This window comes from Gopherus flavomarginatus, chromosome 7 (genome assembly GCF_025201925.1).
Source record: "Gopherus flavomarginatus isolate rGopFla2 chromosome 7, rGopFla2.mat.asm, whole genome shotgun sequence".
In the NCBI taxonomy this organism is placed as follows: domain Eukaryota; kingdom Metazoa; phylum Chordata; order Testudines; family Testudinidae; genus Gopherus; species Gopherus flavomarginatus.
Genome location: NC_066623.1, coordinates 48791083 through 48812414, shown reverse-complemented (window position 1 = coordinate 48812414; position 21332 = coordinate 48791083). Strand labels below are relative to the sequence as shown.

The 21332-nt window shown below is 46.3% G+C and overlaps 1 protein-coding gene across 2 annotated transcripts in view; it reads left to right on the top strand.

Moving 5' to 3' along the window:
- The window catches only part of TMEM121 (transmembrane protein 121), a 330037-nt gene extending 309965 nt beyond the window's left edge, over nucleotides 1-20072 (top strand). The window contains exon 2 of one of the 2 annotated variants that reach the window (XM_050963361.1): nucleotides 17902-20072. In XM_050963361.1, coding sequence (XP_050819318.1) covers nucleotides 18165-19103 — 939 coding nt within the window. In that variant the 5' untranslated portion in view covers nucleotides 17902-18164 and the 3' untranslated portion in view covers nucleotides 19104-20072. Of the gene's footprint in view, nucleotides 1-17355 lie in introns of both variants that reach the window. The other variant, XM_050963360.1, reaches the window with a different exon arrangement.
- Nucleotides 20073-21332: the final 1260 nt, after the last annotated feature.

Genomic DNA, 21332 nt, shown 5'->3' with positions numbered 1-21332 from the left:
ATTCTTATGGGACGCAGAAGTTTGATGACTACTCGTGTGAATAAATATTTGTCCCAGATGATCTCTTGTGGCGATTCTGTGATGCTCTTTTTATTACTTACATAGCAGATTTGTCAGGAAATTAAGACTGCAGTACTGTTAACCTGAATCATTCAAAATTCTGGAGTCAGACCTCCAAAATAAAAGAGACTGGCTTCAAAATCATGAGATTTTTTTTAAATGATAGAGGCAGTCCTTGGACTTAAATTGCATTGTAAATTGAAACATCATAACTCAGAACCTCAATACACTCCATTGCAGGATCGAGCATCATAAAGTCAAAACCAAATGTTGTAAGTCGAATCAGGGTGTCAATTCAGAAATGTCATAAACGCCATTCATTGTAAGTCAAATGTCATAAAGTCAAGGACTGCCTGTACATTTCAGGTTCTTTTTATTTTCCTTTGGGTGGTTGAACCTTTAGGGTCCAACTCAGGTCACATTTTCAAGCTTTTCTCTGCAACCATGAAGGCTAGTGTCATAAACAGATTGTTAAGGGTTAATGTCTCTTGTACCTGTAAAGGGTTACAAGCAGGGAACGGGACACCTGACCAGAAGACCAATCAGAAGACAAGATACTTTTAAATTTGGGCGGAGGGAAGCTTTTGTGTGTGTTCTTTGTCCGTTGTGTGTTCTTCTCTTGGAGGGTCTGAGAGAGACCAGACATTACTACAGGCTCGCTAAGTTTCTTTTCTAATAGTAAGTAAAAACAGGCGGTTTAGGGTTTTTGATTGTTTTACTCTATTTGCAATTGTGGATCTGGCTGGTTAACTTTTATATGTGTAGTTGCTGGGAATATTTTGATTTGTATTGGTACTGGGGGGAAAGTCTCTTTCTGGTGTCTGTAAGCTATAGGACCCTGTATATTTACATCTTGAAGTTACAGAGATAATTCTTTACTTTTTCCTTTCTGTTATTAAAAGGTTTCTTTTTAGAGAACCTGATTGATTTTTTTTCCTTGTTTCCCTTGCGTTATTCCAGGGGATTGCGATAACTCACCAGGATGGGTGGGGGGGAGACGGGAGGGGGAGAGATAGAATCTCTCTTTGTTTTCCTTGAATCTGTTTGCCTCTTTGTGGAAGGGAAGGGAGATGCTTCTCTGTTTGGTGATTTAAGAGGTTGGATCAGTATCTCTCAGGATAGCCCAGAGAGGGAAATTCTGGGAGAGGGAAAGGTGGGGCAATGGTTTATTTCTCCTTGTTTTAAGAACCCAAGGGATCTGGGTTCTTGGGGTCCCCAGGGAAGGCTGGGAAGGTCAGAGTGCCCCAAAACACTATATTTTTGGGTGGTGGCAGCGCTATCAGATCTAAGCTGGTAATTAAGCTTAGAGGATTCAGGTGCTAGTATCTCATTTTCTGAACTCTAAGGTTCAGATCTGAGAAGGAATGCTATGACAGCTAGAAACTTACTTTAAAAAAATGAAAGCTAATATTCTTATACAGTAACATGACTCCAGAAGCTGAGGCTTTAAGAAAAACACCAAATATTTCAAGTGTCAGATAACATCATGAATGTTCGTAGATTATTTTGCAAAAAGGAAGGGAGCTACTTCCTGTTTGTAATGCTGAAAGTGAACAAAAGAAGGAACTGAGTCCAAACCATGTTATTTAGTTCACCAATCACATGGCTAAAAGGTCTTCCTCCAAACATACAGTGAACAATTGAAACAAACAAACAAATTCTTAAAATCATCATGACCTGTTCCTGAATAGATCACAAACCAAAGTTATTGTGTGCTGTAAATAGTTCACTCAGCTCTAGCAATGATGAAATCCCTTGCTGATATTGTTAATATCCTAAATAAGTATCTTCCAATGGGCTGGATTTTAATCTAAATGAAGTTGGGAGACTTTCTGTATGACTTTGTGTAGATGTGACTGACGTTTCTGATTCCTGAATCCCATACTATCTTAGATTTTCTTGCTCACATGATCTTCAGCAGAGGACTGGGGCTGGTTAATTGTATTGGTGACTTCTTGGGCATATTGTTTGTGTAGGTTTCTATATAAAATGCCCATCCAAGTGTTCAGATTACTGTGTGTTAGAATTCTCTCCATGGGACTAGCAGTGGTGACTCACATTTTGTCAAGGAATCATAGTCTTTTATGTGCGGGGACTTTCCTTGCATTGCTGTTCACACCTGCATAGAGAGCAGCAATTTGTCTTTTAGGTCTGTCTTCTTTTTTGAGTCAGTGTTTCGTTTCCAACCCATGATGTTGGCTCTGGTACCCTGCCCAGTCTGGGTTGATGTGGAAGGAAGGGAGTAACTGGAAATAATGAGATTGTGATGCATTTTGAATTTCTGTTGTTGAGTGAGATGCTCAAACAAGGTTGAGTCTGAAATCCAAAAGCACCAATCTAGATAGGGTGGTGTATTCCTGCTTACGTCTTGCTAGGCTTGTGGGACAAGCTGGAGGCAAAGGCTGGATACTAGGGATGAGATCTGTGCAGAGTATGGACTTTCTGGTTTGTGAAGAATTTCGAGTTTTAGAGATTTGGCTTCATTATGAATGAGAATGAAACCCAAAAATTTCTAAATCCTCTGTGGAAGAAAATTCTGAAAAAAATGTTTTGAGTTGCTCAAAGCAGTTTGTTCTGATGACATCAAAATGTTCCATTTCAGTTTTGAATTTGTAAATTATATCACATTATATTATATTACACAAAATAAAAATAGTCTATATGGCAAAGTCATTTCAACATAAAAAATCAAGATGTTTCCTTCCCAAAATGTCAGAATGGGAACTTTTTTCCATTTTTTCTCCAAAACAAGATTTTAGGGAAATTGACACAATTTCACGAAGCATTTCCATTCCGACAGAACCACATTCTCCAGTGGAAAATGGTTCAGTCAAAGGTTTCCAAGCAGCTCTATTAGGGATATTTATTAGGCAGGACGGACAATTCCTGTCTTCACAGTGTATCAGCAGGGCTCTGCCTTTTAGACCTGTTATTGGCTGGAGCCAGTACCCAATCCTGGAGCACAGGGAAGTGACCCCGGGGTGCCATCGGTCTGTGGTCCTGCTCCATCTTGCACCTGTGCATAGGATAGCCTGGGTATGCTGGCGTGCAGCCCACACACTCAGGGAAAGGCTGTGCTTACTTAGCATTGTTGCCTCCTTAGCTGTAGCTCAGCCGAGCTACATATATTCAATGACTATAATGCTTCCCCATCCATCATTTCCTCCAGCCCTCAGCTACGCTTTGAAGTGTGAGTGTAGTTGGAGCCCCAGCGCTGGGAGAGAGCTCTCCCAGCGCTGCACGTAAACCACATCCCTTACGGGTGTAGCTTGCAGCGCTGGGAGCCGCGCTCCCATTGCTGCAGCACTGATTACACTGAGGCTTTACAGCGCTGTATCTTGCAGTGCTCAGAGGGGTGTTTTTTCACACCCCTGAGCGCGAAAGTTGCAGCATTGTAAAGTGCCAGTGTAGCCATGGCCTAAAGTATCCCTCCAGGGCCTGCAAACTTGTGCCTTACTTGATTGCTAGACTGTCTCTTTGGCTTTTAGTATGTATGTCACAGTATAGCAAATGCACCCAATTATCACCTTAGGCTCAGCACTGCATGTATTTCTAACCGGCCCCAGAGCTCCCACCACTTTTGGCACATGTGTGCCCACAAAGGTGCTCGGGGAACCACACAAGAAATGAAGGGTGTCCCGCTGCTGTGAACAGGTGCTGTGTTTAGGACTTATACCTTCTCCATCACTGCTGACTCCTCCTGGGAGAACCCTTCCACTGGGAAACAGTTTTGCAGTGAATTATAATTTGGGTATTTCTGATTGCTTCTGTGCCCAAGGGCGATTTTCCTTAAAACATGAAATGTTCCCTGGAGACTTTGTGCTTCTTCAAAACCTCCACTGTTCCCCTAGCTGTTCATTCCCCAGACTGAGGCAGCTGTGGCTGAATAGAATCTGGCAAAACAGAATGGACGAAGGGAAATGCAAAGCTGAGGATGTACAAGCAGAATTATTTCTCAATAAAACGGTGCTGTGATCTTCTCTACGACGCATACACAGCCTTTAAAATAATCAGTGTCTTTTCAAAGAAGAAATACTTGAAGGCAGAAACCACCATTTCCTCCTGAGAGACCTAATGTATCTGGAATTATCCATCCACGGCTGTAAATCCCCAGTAAACCCTGGCAGGAGTTTAAAAAGCAGTTACAGAAATGGCTATATATTTTTATCTGAAACCTCAAGAGAGAACTAATCACGGTGCTGATGGCAGCAAGGAACAGACAAGGAGTGTGAGGAGGATGCTCATGCTGATGGGAGCAATGCTAAGTGCTGCCTGCAGCTCACATGGCATATGAGTTATTCTGAACAGTGCTTGCAAACTTTTACCAGTCACAATGGGGAGTTCCATTTGCTGTTACTCCTGGACCCTTTCATTCATTTTCAGACAACCTGTGAAGTGTTTGCAGTGTGACATGTGCCCCTGTGAGGCATGTAAGAGACCCTCTGGAACAACTACCCTCCAGCCTAAGAGGAACACAGTCAGCTGAGTATCTGGAGGCCATGTGTTGATGTCTCCCCTTCTAATTGTTGATTGGCCATTTTACATGGAAATGATTATTTGATGGAAAATGCAGTCACTGCAAGATTTAAATTTTCTGTGGGAAAATTTCAATTTTGTTGACATTTTGTCAGGAAAATCAAAATGAAAGGATTTGTTTTGGGCCAGGTCATCCTAAATCAAAATATTTCAGTGTGTCCAACTGAATCAAAATGTTTCATTTCAGGGTGTTTCACCATTCATCTGTGTGCACCAGAGCTGCCTCAGAGGGGTTATTCAGATATCTCATAGACCAATTCTCTTCTGTGGGCTGAGGTCTCTGGCTGGACATCATCTCCCACAATACATTGCAGTCTCTCCTCTACTTGAAGCACAGTTATACATCATGGCAGTTGCATAAACATGCTACGTCATGAAAGATGTAATCCAGCCAGAGAGCCTGGCGCATAGAGGAGAATGGGGAAACCCAAACTACAAGTTCCATGAACCCTTGTGGCAGCTCATGGAGGCACAACTTAATGCTGAACCACCTCAAAATATGTTTTCACAATGGCAAACTGAAATTTTTCTGAACTTTCTGTTCTGTTAAAAAAGTTGATATTTTGACTTTTCGTCCCACATCAAGATTAAACAAATTTTGAAACATCAGTCTTTCCTGCAGCACAGAAATTCTCATTTTCAACCAGTTCTGCCATTACCACTTGTGGACATTCTTTCCTCTGACCAAAGCCTGTGTCCCCCATTAACCAGACAACGTAACAGAGGTTGCCTAGATCACACTTGCCAAGCCGGGGGTAGAACACACAGCACTAATATCACACAGCCAAGTTTTGTTTAGTCTAGTCACGCTGCCCCTGGGAACAAGTCTGCCACCTTTGCAGGTGGAATTGCTGTCTGGGAGACATACAGCTGAATTGCCTGGCCAGTAGTCACACAAGATGGCATTTCAGTGCAGTGATAGTGTGTAGTGAATGAAGAAGAGGCAGCATCAGCAAAGAAAGCTAAGGAAATAAACTGAGACCCAGAAGAATTGGGTTTTGTCTCCTCTACCCCTTGTTTGCTGTGTGATGCTGGAGAAGTGACTTCTCTGAGGTCTATGCAGGGAAACCACCCATAAACACATGATTCAGGAGGAATGGTTTGTGGGAAAGGCATTGTCCAGGGACTCAAAAGACCAGAATTCAGGTTCTGTCTTGGCCAGTGACATACTTATTTACCTTGACAAAGTCATTTGCTGTCTGATACCCAGTTTCCCATTCTATAAGCTATTTTGGCTCCTTGGGTGCATAACTACATATATGCTGTCATAAACATACAGATAAGGGTAGCATAAAATCCCTCCTTTGCCTGTAAGGGGTTAAGAAGCTCAAATAACCTAGTTGGCACCTGACCAGAAGGACCAATGGGGAAAGAAGATACTTTCAAATATGGGGGGGGGAGGCTTTGTTTGTGCTCTCTGTGTGTTCCCTCTGGAGACAAAGAGAAAGACCAAGCAGGTAATCCAGCTCCTACTGAAATGATACATCTAAAATTACAGAAATTGTAAGTAATAGCAAGGAAATGTGTTAGATTATCTTTTGTTTTAGCTTGTGAATTTTCCCTATGCTAAGAGGGAGGTTTATTCCTGTTTTGCAATGTTAAAGTTAAGCCTACAGGGGAATCCTCTGTGTTTTAAGTCTTTTTATTACCCTGATTTTACAGAGGTGCTTCTTTTACTTTTAAGAACCTGATTGGTTTTTAGTGTTCTAAAAACCAAAGGGTCTGGTCTGTACACACCTTGTTAACCTATTTGGCTGGTATATTATTCTCAAGTCTCCCCAGGAAAGGGTGTGAAGGGGCTTGAGGGGGATATTTGGCGGGGGGGATAGGGCTCCAAGTGGCCCCTCCCTGAATGTTTGTTTAAATCACTTGGTGATTGCAGCAATACCATCCAAGGACAAGGAACAGAATTTGTGCCTTGGGGAAGTTTTTAACCTAAGCTGGAGGAAAATGAGCTTAGGGGGTCTTTCATGCGGGTTTCCACACCTGTACCCCAGAGTTCAGAGTGCGGAGGGAATCCTGACATATGCACGTGCAATTCCCTGGAATTAATGGGAACAGAGAAAAGTCTGTGTCAAGTCCACTAGACAGCCAATAAATCTAGCTTCTCTCTTTCTCATTCCCTCAAGCAAGAAAGAAACCCGATTTTATTAACTCTGGGCTCCATACACATAGCCAAGTTTAATGCACTTTCCTGTGTAAAGGAGGACAGGAAAATATTGTCAGTGTCCTAAAACTCCCTAGGCCTGGTATCTGCCCCCTGCCACCCCAGATCCCCCCCCACTTCTCGTTCTCTGACAGATCTGAAACCTCAATAATTTGTTCAGGTATGTATGCTATTTATAAACCTTAAGTCACCAATCAGAGTGACTTTATACAGAAATCAAATTATCATCCAACAATTTACCAATAATCCAGAGGCTATAATATGTTTCGACACGTTATTCTATAAGGACTTGTCAGGAAAGAATGGTTGATAAAATGGTTCATTTGGCAAACAGGTCAACTCATACATGGTACATGGTGCCCTCAAAGTTTAGAGTCAGTATCCGTCTATTCAGCTCTATCAGAATGGTGGTGTGTAATTTCCTCAGGGCTGGAATTTGACACAGGCACAATACGCAGGTGCCTAGGACCCTAACTCCCATCCATGTGATGACATCAGAATCTCAGCTTGATTTTCTTTAAAACAAATGTGTTTCCAGCCCTTGTGGTTGTGAGGAAAAGGTTAAGAACATGACCCAAGTGTAACTGATGCAGTGGTGTCTGCCTGAGTCTTCAGAGAGTCTGATACAATTGCTTTAAGAGCGAGAACAGCCCCATGTGTAACCCATGCAGTGATATCTGCCTAAGTCTGGGAAGAGCAATCAGAAAGGAGGAACTGCCCCTTCTGTAGCCAAGGCACTAAGGCCTGCTTGAGAATGCAGACATCCTACAGCAGGGGAAGCAACCAATAGTACCAAGGTGGCAGACACCTGGCCCCCTACTCACTACCACTGATGACCATACCTCCTGCTGCTGCAGAGGTGGAGAGGGTGGAGCCTTCCTGTTGTTTGAGGGGGAGAGGGAGAAAATAAAGTGGGTGGCTACTACTGTAACACCACACCTCTGGATAGGTTGTTAACAAGGGGTATGGAACCTGGGACTTCTGGATGACCATAAGCTTTTATTGCCTTAGCTAGAAGAATCAGTTCTACTAGCGAAGTCTGTAGTAGGTTCACTAGCCAGCATCTGTGGCATTGGACCAGCAGCATTGGACATGAGTGCACGAATGTCCACTATAAACGGAGGTTGCAAAGCCAGTCATGGCAATTAGCAGGAACTGCCAGTGTAGCTGTTTTCTTCCAGAGGCAGGCAGCTCTTGTGAGAAGTGTGTGGTGCTTATTTGCACCTATTGGAACTGTGTCAGCCTTATGTGCAGCAGCTTGTTTTCATCTGGCACAGCCCTCCATGCAGTTGTAAGGGTGACGGCATCTTGTCTTGACATTCTGGGGGCGCTGTCTGAGCCAGCACAGAAATTAGACGTTAATGTGCAGCTCAGGCAACCGCTAATGGTACAGGTGGTCGTGTTCAGCTCTGAATCGTGTGATGCATATGCCAACTTCTTCCCCAGACTGCTGTGCAGTATTTCACTGGCGCAAATACCAGCATCAGGGCCAGCCAATATAAATGACTTCTGTTGACAGTTGTCAGCTGTGTCTGTATCCTTTCTGTGTGCTGCCTCAGCCAGAGAGCCAACACAGCGCACCTCGATCGAACTGCCCACAAAGACCACAAGACCTGATTAGTAGCGAAGGCACCCAGCCAGGTTTATTGTTAATGAAGCACAGACTTTCTTTCTATTACAACTCCTACCAAACTTTCTGTAAATTAGTTCAGGTAATGGCTAAGAAATAGATTCCTTAGAGACTATCGCCAAGAGTATATCCCTGGGTAGTCATCAGAGGCAATTAAGCTCTACCAGGAATTCAAATCTGCTGGTAATGAGAGCAAGGAAACCATTCAACTACTGGATCAAGCCCAGACACAATCAATGATGAGAGAGAGTTACAAAGATGGACTTTACTCACTCTAGGCAGAAAGCCTAGCAAACCATCAAAAGACTTTATGGCGATTCAAGCCTTGGCAAAAAGAAGTTTCCAGTCATCATAAATGCTATCACATCCCAGCTAGTGGATAACGGCGGTACACAGAACTTGGGTAAGTCTTGCAGCTGTGCAGCAAAGGTTGCTGAGGTTACAGAAAGGTTGCAGGCTCTCCATCAATCAGTCCTGATGGCACCTTTTTCAGCCAAAGAGCTGGACCAGCCCATAAAGTTTATTAAAAGAGGAAAGATGTCAGACCTGGATTACAGCCACATTGAGCTCCTTCATAGAATCATAGAAGATTAGGGTTGGAAGAGACCTCAGAAGGTCCTCTATTCCAACCCCCTGCTCAAAGCAGGACCGACACCAACTAAATCATCCCATCCAGGGCTTTGTCAAGCTGGGCCTTAAAAACCTCTATGGATGGAGATTCCACCATCTCCCGAGGTAACCCATTCCAGTGCTTCACCACCCTCCTAGTGAAATAGGTTTTCCTAATAGCCAACCTAGACCTCCTGCATTGCACTTGAGACCATTGCTCCTTGTTCTGTCATCTGCCACCACTGAGAACAGCTCAGCTCCATCCTCTTTGGAACCCCTTTCAGTTAATTGAAGGCTGCTATCAAATCCCCCCTCACTCTTCTCTTCTGCAGACTAAACAAGCCCTGTTCCCTCAGCCTCTCCTCGTAAGTCAAGTGCCCCAGCTCCCTAATCATTTTCGTTGCGCTCTGCTGGACTCTCTCCAATTTGTCTACATCCTTTCTCTAGTGGGGGGCCCAAAACTAGATGCAATACTCCAAATGTGGCCTCACCAGTGCTGAACAGAGCGGAATAATCACTTCCCTCGATCTGCTGGCAATGCTGCTAATGCAGCCCAATATGCCGCTAGCCTTCTTGGCAACAAGGGCACCCTGCTGACTCATATCCAGCTTCTCAGCCACTGTAATCCTCTTCGCCTCGGCCCCAAAGCCAAAAGTTGCCTGCTCCAGTGTCATAACCGGTTTTTCCAGGTCAACTGTATCCCACAAATCTGGTGCAGATGAAAGTCTGTAGCCATTCCAAAATCAGGAAAGCTGGTGGAAGATCCCCAGAGCTACTGACCCATCGCTCTCCTTTGTGCCATATACAAGCTTATGGAGAGCCTGATTCTGATATGTAGCCATGAGGTTATTGAACCACAACTGCCCTTTGTTTAAGCTGGCTGCAGACGAGGATGCTGTATCCAAGATCACGTTATTTGCCTAACACAAGACATTGAAGATGCCTTTGATATGGGCAAGAAAGTTGGTGCTGTTCTGCTGGATCTGTCACCTGCACATGACACTGCCTGCTTAATTGTTTCATATTGTTCCCTGTAAACCCATGGTGAAATTCATCATGGAAGTGATAAGGAATCAGAGCTTTAACTTGCAAGCTGGAGACAGTCAGCCAGCTTTGGCAGTGCCATCCAGCCTGAACAGAGGGAGTTACAGTTTCAGGAGAAGGAAGGCCCGGGTATCCAGAGAAGAACAGCTCCAGGCCCCCCAACAGATGGCTCCTGCCACTACCACCCCAAACAGGGGAGAAGCCTTTCAGAGGCTGTGTGGGGCTGTAGTATAGGGTGTGCAGGACTGTATGGGTAGCAGGTGGGCCGGGTGGGCAGTGCTGCAGTGCAGAGCCCATGTATGGGTGTGCCCAGAGTGCCATGATATTGTAAACTGAGCCTGGGTGACTCCTGTCCAAATGAAGATTCACTTAGACACTCAATGAATTGTCCAAGTCAAATGCTGAGTTACACGTGTATTTGTGGGCACGGTTCAGGCCTCTCTATAGCCCCCAAACCCAGCTCAACTGAGACCATCGGTCAAGTGTGTTTAGCGGTTATCACACCCCTGCCACCCAGCTGGAATGACATGATGAAACTGTTAGCTCAAGCAGAGGCTAAATGCAAGAAATTTGATCAAAAACAGTTCCTCGGCAGAGCATCTGCAGCATCGTCCTCAACATTCGTGTGTTCTGACTTGCAGTGAGCGTGGGTCCTCTAGGGGAGTTTCAGAAACATCTGGTTCACAGCAGCATGCATTAGGGACAGGTTAAAAAACTGCTCTAGAAACAAGAGTTTTTCCCAAGAGACGGATAGCTGTTCTGTTAGACACATTGTCTGATAGCTTGGTCTCATGCTTCACCTACAACACAAGTCCTCTGCAAAAAAGAACAAAAACAAAAAGAAGAAGAGGAGGAAGGATCAGGGCAGGTTTTATTCTGCAATCTGCTGCGTGGCACATTTCACAGGGTGCACACACCTGGCCCTCAAGCTTTTTCCTTTACAACTTTCTGCTACTATTGTTTGCCAGAGATGGTGGATAATCTGATCCACATGTGCTGTGCTCAGAACTGTTCTTCTAAACTAAGTAGAGCTGTGGTGAATGGGTGACCTCCAACTAGTTGCTGAATGACTGAGGCTGAGTTGGTAGGTAGAACTCTCCCTTCCCAGGAGATACTGAACCAATGACTCAGGATGGGGCACTGAGATATGGGTGGGACATATCTTCTCAGACATAAATCCTTGTGATCAATAAGGATCCTGTTTTGCTCTGTTTACAAAGATCCTTATTTATTATTCTGAGTGCAAAAGAAGATAACCCTACATAAGAACAAGTCTAGCTTGGGGGAAAAGGAGGTTGAAGATGGGATGCTGTCAGGACCCACCCTCATTCTAGCATGGGTAATTAAGTACCCCCTGCAGCTTCAGGTGGATATGGTATTCGTCTCCAATTCCAGTTCTTAAACTGGTGAGCAGTGTTGCTGTGAGCTGTTAAACAGTGGCTGTGCTTCACTACAGAGGTGGCTGCATTCCAGTATATCGCACAGAGATGTTCTGAAGCTTAATTGAGTATCATATCTGTGAAGCATCTTGAGGCTTGGCCAAGGCATTCATGTGCTCCAGCTACTGGGTTCTGGCCAATCAGAGGTGAGTAGAGGAGACCACACCACCAGCAACTGCCTGAGCTGTACCTGGCACTCTCTGTGAAGTGTATATTGGGACTACATTAATATATGCCTTTTACTGGTGCTCTTGGCAGGCAGGTGACACATTGGTACAATGTCTAAGAAGAGGTCAAAGGAGGTCTAGCTGAGCCTCAAGAGAGCAGATTGGCAGCACCTCACTCATCACCTCTGAATTCAGCCCTCCCTCCCTCTCTGTAGAAGTGAATTCTCACTCAGCACATTACTTCCCATTTTGTTAGCAATCCTCCCACAAGCTGCAGAGAACCCAGCCTGCTGCCAGGCTGAAATCGGCCCAGGTTTCCCCGAGAAGATCCTGAATAGTCTTTCCCCAAAAGCACTGGGCAAGGTCAATTCTTTTCCTGAATCTCTTGGAGTCCAGTAGCATAGCAGGGCGGTGCCAGAGCTCGTTTTGAGTTACCACTACCTGAGGGGACTACACAACTGGAGATCAGGGCATCAGCATGAACCCCAAAAGTCCCAGTTGTCAGAGGAGATAGACCCACCATGGGTTTCACTTAAGGTGGATGAGTGGTGTTGGTCTCTTGGAGATGTTTTCATCCTGGGTTTTCAGTGCGTGCCAGTGAGATACACTGGTACCAAATGATGAACTCGCTGTTGCATTATGTGACTGCATAAACCTGGGCATGCCCAAAGAGATCCCGTTGTACAGCATTCCACATTGCTGCCCTGACCAGAAATGGCTCATGGAAGGCTAACACAATGAGCCATCAAGTCTGCAGGCTGGGTCAATGATTTTGATTGGCTCTCAGTTACTGTCCCAGCCCATCAACAGTGGGCAAGCATGACTGGTGGGCCAGGAAACAGGCCCCTTATTTAAGAGGGGAATTCTGCTCTGTGCATTGCCATAGGTAAGCAGGGCTCATTGGAAGGACTCTGCCCAGCTGGAAACACTGAGGAACCTCTGACACAAAGGAAGGGCAAGATCAGACACAGGCAGGGCCGACTGTACTTTTTTTGCCGCCCCAAGCAGCACGCCGAATTGCCGCCGTGGACGACGGGGGCAGTCTGTGTGCCATTAGGGTGACATGCACGCGACTTTACTTTCCCCTCAGCCCTGACCTGCTCCTGCCACCCATGCGCCCCCGCTCTCTCAGGCCAGCTGGGGCACTTAGTGGGGCAACACGCGGATCCCAGCGCACACCATTGACCAGTCAGGACTGAGCTCAAGCTCCCTGCGACAAACTCTTGGAAACCCCCCACCCCACCCGCTCGGTGCTGTTGCAACTCATCCAACCGGCGTGGCCAGCCTTGGGAGGAACGTTCCGGCTTCAGGAAGGGCCAGCCTGGAATGGGGCAGGGAGTCATACCTGGCACCCGGGGGGAGCTACATGGGGGTAACACATGTCCCCCGCTCCTTCCCTCCCCCCATCAGGCCCAGGCCTCCCAAGGGGATGCCTCTCCCTCCAGCCACACCCTGGCCAGGCTGACCCGTTACTCTGTGAGGCTGCTGTAGGCCGGCTCCAGCCAGCCACCCACAGGCGCTGCCTGAGTTACACAGGACCTTGGCACTCTCCCGACTGAGCTGCAGCCCAGCGCTGGTGCATGTGAAGTGTCCGCACTCCTATCTCCATAGGCCCTGCTCGGCCTGCTGGGGACAGCTCAGGAGGAGCCGGCTCTGAACCTGGCCCCAGACTCCACTGGGCTGGACGCTTGCAACTGGCTATGGCACGGGTATTTTAATAGGCTCTGCAGCCTCCACTGCTGGCCACCAGGGCCGGCTCTACTGTTTTTGCCCCCAAGCAGGGTGCCGAATTGCCACCACAGACGGTGGGGGCAGTCCGTGTGCCGTTAGGGCAGCATGTGCATTTCTGCGGCAGCGGCAATTTGACAGCAGCTTCTGTCTTCAGCTGGAAGACAAAAGCTGTACTGCCACGGACAGCTAAACATAGAAGCTGCCACCCAATTGCCGTCACCACGGAAACGCATGTGTTGCCCTAACGGCACACGGACTGCCCCCACCGTCAATTCGGTGCACTGCTTGGGGGTAAAAACACAGGGACTGCCGCCTCTTGTAGATTGCCACCCCAAGCACCTGCTTGGGATGCTGGTGCCTGGAGCCGTCCCTGGACACAGGACATTAGTTCAAAGAGCTGTAAGTCTTGAGAGCTTTAAATGTCTCTGTGGCTAAGAAATCCCTTTGCCAAGCCTGGAGGGCTTGCCTTCCTGGCACCTTGTACGCAAAGCGGTTAAACTAGAAGGCCAGAATGCCTAGTTGGGCAGTGTGTAAGTGACTGGAGAGAGGGGGTGGTTGGGAGGTCTCTGACACTGATTTTGGGGTCTAGAGCAGCTGTGCCCCATGTCCCAAGGAAGGGCATGAGCCCAGGAGTGTGCCATAGGATCACAGAGCTAGACACAGTGACTGGATTCTACCCAGACCCAAATGGCTTGGAAGCTCATGGAACCCAACAATTAGGTCCACTTGAAGGAGACTGTTGCCTGTACAGAAGCAGACTGGGTCAGGTTGTAACATCCAACACTAGGACTGTAGGGACAAAAATGACATAAAAGCTAAACTTCCTGTTTGCTTTGAGTTTGGCCAGGACTCTGTAACCCGCTGGTGAGTGTGTGCTACAGGTTCTCCACTGTACCTGATCCACAGAGAACATGAGATTGTTACAGCCCCATCCACGGCTGCCTGACTCTTTAGCTGTAGCCACTCATGTTCTTACCTCTAGTGGTCCCTGGTTCAATCCCCAGTGTGTTGACCAAGCTGGGGGCCATCATATATGTGGCAGTGATCTGCCCTGTAGCCATCACCCAGCCCCTACTACCCTGAATGCTGATGCCCAACTGTGCCACTGGCAGAACCATGGCCTTGTGTACTGTTGCCTGTCTAAGGAGCGAGGGAGCCTCCTAGCTTTCCACACTGGTACAGCTCCTGAGCTGAAGCCCCTCTGCATCAAAGCACACAGAGCCTCTGGGACAGCACTTGTCACCCATGCTTTTTTGTATGCACTGTTTGAAAGGTGGTGGTGTGTTAATTGGGATGGAATATACAGTGTTGGCATAATCCAGACCCTGCCCAGCATTAAACAGTGTTAAATAGGATTTGGTACACAAAGACCTGCTCAGTGCTGTCATAAACAGATAAGTAAGAGTTAATAGAACAGAAGTACTTCAAATCTCTTTTGCCTGTAAAGGGTTAACAAGATCAGTGAGCCTAGCTGTCACCTGACCAGAGGACCAATCAGGGGACAGGATACTTTCAAATCTTGAGGAAGGGAAGATTTTGTGTGTGCTGTTAGATTTTGGTTGTTGTTCACTCTGGGGGCTCAGAGGGACCAGACGTGCAACCAGGTTTCTCTCCAATCTCTCCGATACAGGCTTTTATAAGTTCAGAATAGTGAGTACTAGGTAGATAAGGCGAGTTAGGCTTAAATTTGTTTTCTTTATTTGCCAATGTGTATTTGGCTGGAAGGAGTTCAAATTTGTATTTTGCTGAAAGGATTTTAATTTGTACTTGTATACTTAGGCTGGGAGAGTATTCCCAGTGTCTATAGCTGAAAGACCCTGTAACATATTCCATCTTAAATTTACAAAGATAATTTTTACTGTTTTTTCTCTCTTTAATTACAAGTTTTTCTTGTTTAAGAACCTGATTGTTTTTTTATTCTGGTGAGACCCCAGGGCACTGGGTCTGGATCCACCAGGGAATTGGTGGGGAGAAAGGAGGGAAGGGGGAGAGAAAGGCTAATTTCTCTTTGTGTTAGGATTGCTGTCTCTCTCAGGGAGAGTCTGGGAGGGGGAGAGAGAAGGAGGGGGGAAGGTGCATTTTCCTCTCTGTTTAAGATTCGAGGAGTTTGAATCACAGTGATCTTCCAGGGTAACCCAGGGAGGGGAAGCCTGGGAGAGGCAACGGTGAGGGAAAGGATTTACTTTCCTTGTGGTAAGATCCAGAGGGTCTGGGTCTTGGGGGTCCCCGGGCAAGGTCTTGGGGGGAACCAGAGTGTACCAGGCACTGGAATTCCTGGTTGGTGGCAGCGCTACAGGTTCTAAGCTGGTAATCAAGCTTAGAGGAATTCATGCTGGTACCCCATCTTTTGGACGCTAAGGTTCAGATTGGGGAATTATACCATGACAAGTGCCATGGCAAATACCCCATTAAACAGCCTTCTAAACCTTTTAGTAAAGATATAGAAATGAAGGAAAACAATTAATGTCTTTGAAATGCAAAGTATTAAGTGAGGCTTTCTTTTTAACAACATCCCTTATTCCCTTTCCCCACAGCTGGAGAGTCTTTAAAGTGAAAAAGCCCCTGTTTGACAATCCTTTAGATGTAAGAACTGTCCATTTGGGGGGGAAGAGAAGACGTTAGTTGAGAGGGACTGCAGCAGTCATTGTTGCTGTTGTTAAATCGGATCTCATTTCCTAAGAAGACAAAACAAGACAAACATGAGGGGAGAGAAAAGAACAGCAAAGGCAGAAAATGCAGCTTCTGTCTCTGGGATTGACTCTGACATGCAACCTCACTGCTGGAAAAACACAGACCCAGCACATGGTCTGACCGGCTGTGCCGAGACCTGGCAAACTCATACCAGCATCAGGCTGTTTAGGGCACTGGTTTAGCTACCCCTGTCTGGCCACAGGCTCATAGCAGTGCCGTAAAATGGATGGTCTTGGCCAGCTAAGTCAAATTCTTATTAAGACAGAAGGGACAAGCAGAGGATTAGGAAAGAGAAGAAATAAAGTGGGGAAGGAAAAGAACACACAAAGCTGGCAAAGTCCCACATGGGATTCAGCCACAGCTGGTGTAGGTGGTGATGTCATCGGGATCCCTCTCTCTGACCTGGTCGGGTCAGGACACCTCTCAGGATTAGCACAAAGAAGGACCAGGCCCAGGAGATGGTGAGGTTGGTAGCCATGATAGCGAAGGTCACTCCAGTAGCCAGCTTTTCTCCCAAAGTCTCTTTCTGTAAGAAACCCTGAAGGCAGTGGTGGATAGAACAACCCATCCCCTCATTATTTTGTTTACCACTTGGGCCTAATATCAGACATGCCAATACTAGCTCATTGACTTTCAGTCTCACCTTGTTCCTATTTACCAGACATGAGTTTAACTCAGTCTTTAAGTTATGGGCTTTTCATTTGGACTTGGTCACTCTGTCTCCCCTTTGCACCTTTACCCATCAGCATTTCTAGGTTATTGTGACACCTTAGGACCTTCCGCTCCTCCCTTCTCACAGCTGAGCTCAGAATGAGAGTAAATTGATAGGCCAGTCATCACACTGTGTTGCTGTCTGATAGAAACCAGCAGGAATTCTCTTGCACCTGAGGGCTGGGGCTCTTAGGAAGAGGCTTCTATACCTTTGCCATTAGATGCATATTTCCTATGCAAATCCTTGTAACTGCACCACCCTGCTGTGCATTTCCCTGAACAGAAAGATATTCTGCACTTCCAGAGTCACAGGCCGGCATTCTAATATTAGTACTTATTTAAGTTGTGTTTGAAGGGAAGACAGACATTAGCCTCCCCCCATACTCCAGTAGCATTGGTGAACATAGGTTTAAGGCAGCCTGAGTGTGCGGGAGTCTCAGTTACAAGCAGGGAGTCCAGCTCACAGCCTATACATCACCTCTGGAGCTGAGGGACTTCCACAAATGCATCCTCCCCCGGGTATCTGTGACTGGCAAGCCCTTAACCAGTGTTCTCCTTGGTCTCTTACAGATTGCAGTGAATGGTGGGCCAGAGGTGAAGGATTTAAACTCAGTGCCAGGAAGAATGAACAAGGTTCACTATGGATAATACAAATGAGATTTCTTTCGGAGGATGGGGAAAGGGGAATCTCGGCTGAGGTAGTAAAAAGCCCCTAATCTCTGACTCTTGAGCCCTTCACCAGGAGGAAAGCACCATTTCCTGAGCTGCTTCACCCTGACTGGCTCCTGGAAGTACAGATCTGACTCATTTGCCTGATTATTAATCTGATTTCCAAGGAACTGGAGGAGAATTTCTGGCTTGGTGCCAGGAAGCGCATTAGAGACATTGACTTGCTGCCCATAGGCCATGCAGGATCATTCTCTCCCCTCTTACTGACAACAATGGAAAACCCAGCAAAGGGGCAGAGGATTTCTTAATGAGGACTCCATGTGTTTAACCCTGCGGAGCCCTTGGGAACAGCACTGGAGAGTGTTAGGTGATGCCGTGGAGGCTCTATCTGAAGGCTCAGTGAGGAACCAGCTTTTCTGCCTAAAGAGCAGAGCTACTGGATTTAAGCCTTTGGGATCAGCTGTTATTAAGCAATGCACTTAGAATTCCAGGTGCATTGCTTTGCTGCAGCACCCTGATGTGAGACCCTTGAGAGCCAGGATTGTCTATTGCTTTGTCCTTTCAGGGACTTTTTATGGGGGGTTGTTCCTGGTGGCCTTGGTGCTTTGTCTATAACTGATGAGCCTCTTCACTCAGCCCATGGGCCTCTTCCCTTGAAGTGAAACAAGGAGGCGCAAGAGAGAGAGAGAGGGAGGGCAGCTCACCTCACCATGGTGCTGCCGCCGCCTGACAAGCGCCACGTGTGTCTGACCACCATTGTCATCATGACCAGCATGGCCTTTATGGATGCCTACCTGGTGGAGCAGAACCAAGGGCCACGGAAGATTGGTGTCTGCATCATTGTTCTGGTGGGAGACATCTGCTTCCTCATTGTGCTGCGCTATGTGGCGGTATGGGTAGGCGCTGAGGTGAAAACAGCCAAGCGGGGCTACGCCATGATCCTATGGTTTCTCTACATCTTTGTGCTGGAGATTAAACTGTATTTTATATTTCAGAATTACAAAGCAGACAAGAAGAATCTGGAGACAGTGGCCAGGAAGGCCTTGACCTTACTCCTGTCCATCTGTGTGCCAGGGCTCTACCTGGTGCTGGTTGCCTTGGACAGCATGGAGTACATACGAACCTTCAGGAAGAAGGAGGATCTGCGGGGACGCCTCTTCTGGGTGGCCCTGGACCTGCTGGATATATTAGATATTCAGGCCAATCTATGGGAACCACACAAGACTGGGCTTCCCATCTGGGCAGAAGGGCTCATGTTCTTCTATTGTTACATACTGCTCTTGATCCTGCCTTGTGTCTCTCTTAGTGAGATTAGCATGCAAGGGGAGCACATTGCTCCGCAGAAAATGATGCTCTACCCTGTGCTGAGCCTGGTCACCATCAACATTGTCACCATATTCATCCGGGCCATTAACATGGTCTTGTTCCAGGACAGCAGGGTCTCCACTATCTTTATTGGCAAGAACATCATTGCAATAGCCACCAAAGCATGCACTTTCTTAGAGTATAAGAAACAGGTGAAAGAATTCCCCCAGAATGCTATTGCCCTGGAGCTCCAGCAGAACTCAATCTCTCACAATCAGACTATCCACAGTACACAGGGAATTTCTCATGAGCAGTCACCCACCAGGGAAATTCTGGATACATGACGGATCACCTCTAGACATCAGCATTGGCTTGCATTGCATTGGGGAGTGTAGGGAGGTGAGAAGCTGTTCTCCCATTGTATGGGGCGTGCGTGATGGACGAGTCCCAACAAGGAGAGCTCTCCCAGGCACAAAACACTTACCATGTTTTAATCAAACTATGGAGTGTTTCCTAGACCTCTTCATCTCAGGTATAGCCCTAGGAATTCTCCAGAATAACCAAATGAACTTGCAAAGGACCAGAACCAGCTACGCCCTCTGTTTTCCTTCCACTCACTCCTCCCCTGCCCAACCAAGTTCCCTGATGCTGAAATTTCTCTCTTTGTTCCTTAAGACTCTCACCTTTGCTCCAAGTCAGGAATGAAGATATTGCTACCAGAGTCCTTTGTATGGAATGGGAATGGGTGGGAGGGGCATTTGCACCAGTTAATCCTGTGATTATAGTTGTGTCTTATTTCAAACGGTTGTGTTTACTGTTCCCTATTTATAACTGTCTCTTTTTTGATCTTTTCTGGGAATCCCCATTGTTGGGTCTGGTTTCTTTTGGTTTGTAATCCACTGAAACAGCTCCCTTTGCTATTTGTCCCAGCAGGAACAACACAAAAAGTAGCACCCAATACAATAAACAGCTATGTTTCTCCTTTCATTCTCTTGCTACTTGGCTCAGGCTGCTGGCTGGGACGCAGGGATATCCATCTCTGCTAGTGCACTAAGCCAACTCAGCGGGGAGCAGTATTTGACAAGCTAATGTTAATCTAATGCTGGTGTTTTATGTATCTTGTTCACTTCAAATGACTCAGCACAATATTTCTATTTTTAGAAGGATCTCTCTCTTGCTCACTCGCTCGCTCTGGCAGTGCGAACACTCCTGACTACAACAGATGGTGCAGTGCAGCTGCCCCGGTGAATCCAACCAGGGCCAACATGAGTAGAAGCAGATGCTGAGGAGTGCTAATAATAATGACGATGATGATGATGACGATGATGATGATGATGATGATGATGCATTTCACTCCAGCATCAGTGTTTATAAAGAGGGCTGCTTTCCACAGCTACTATATTTTTAAAAATAAAATATTTCCATAAAACGGAAAGAAGTGCTGCTTGAGCCACATGACCATGGGAGGGCTGGGAACCAGCACCATGTACAGATCTTCTCCCCATTCGGCGTGGCAAATGGCTCATACAAGCAGCTGTGGGGCAGCTGAATAATAAAAATAAAAACCCAATGAGAACGAACGGATCTGTAGTTTTGTGTCTGTGTTTGGCGGCATGTGAAGGGCTTGTAGTACTGCAACACTGCTGGTGTCCCATCTCATTTGGGATCTCCTGAACCCACAGCAGTTCCTGCCACCAGCATTCCAAGCTCCACAGCATCTTCTCTTGCTACTCCATCCTGATTCCAGAGCACATGGCTGTGCTCTCTTCTCCCCAGAGAGCATGATCATGATGCATCTCATGGCCTCCCTCAGGTGCCATAGCTTGCTCGTTCTGCTGCCTAGAGCTAGCTGAAAAAAAATTGATGGAACAGTTTTCCATCAGAAAATGATATTTCATCTATTGCAAAATGTTTCATGGGAATGTGTTGATTCTGATGACGTTTTCTATAGAAAAAATTCAAAATGATTGGCAATCAAACTGGAGTATTGTGCTTTCTCATTTCATTTTGCAATTCTCATTTTGTTCCATTCTGATTTTCTTGTTTCAGTTTGATTTTTACATTACATTATAAAGTATTAATTCTAATATTATATGGTATTTAAATATATTAAAATTAAACATTTCAGTAAGGTTATTTCAATGTTTCAGAAAAGAGATTTTTTTTTCCAGAATTTCCATTCTGTGAAAATTTCAACTTTACATCCCAATACTGGATGAAAACAAATTTCAGAACGTCCCACAGGCCAAATGTTCTGATTTCTCTCCTGCTGCCCCTACCCACCATAATACACCCATGTTGGCACTGCCAACCCCCAAAATAGCACGGTCATGCCACTCGCTTTCCTCCCCACCCCAGAGCACATTGCTGCTGAGTCTGCTGTCCTCCCGGACTCAGGAAGCCCTACGTCAAAACCCTGTGAACTAGTCTCCCATTCTGTTTTTCTCAGTGGAACATACACAATGCAGGGCACCAAGGCAATGGCAGGGCGCTGCTGGCATGACATAGATTCTTATTTACCCCAATCAGGTGCCCATGGAATCTAATTTGCCATCAGGCAATAACTGATCCTT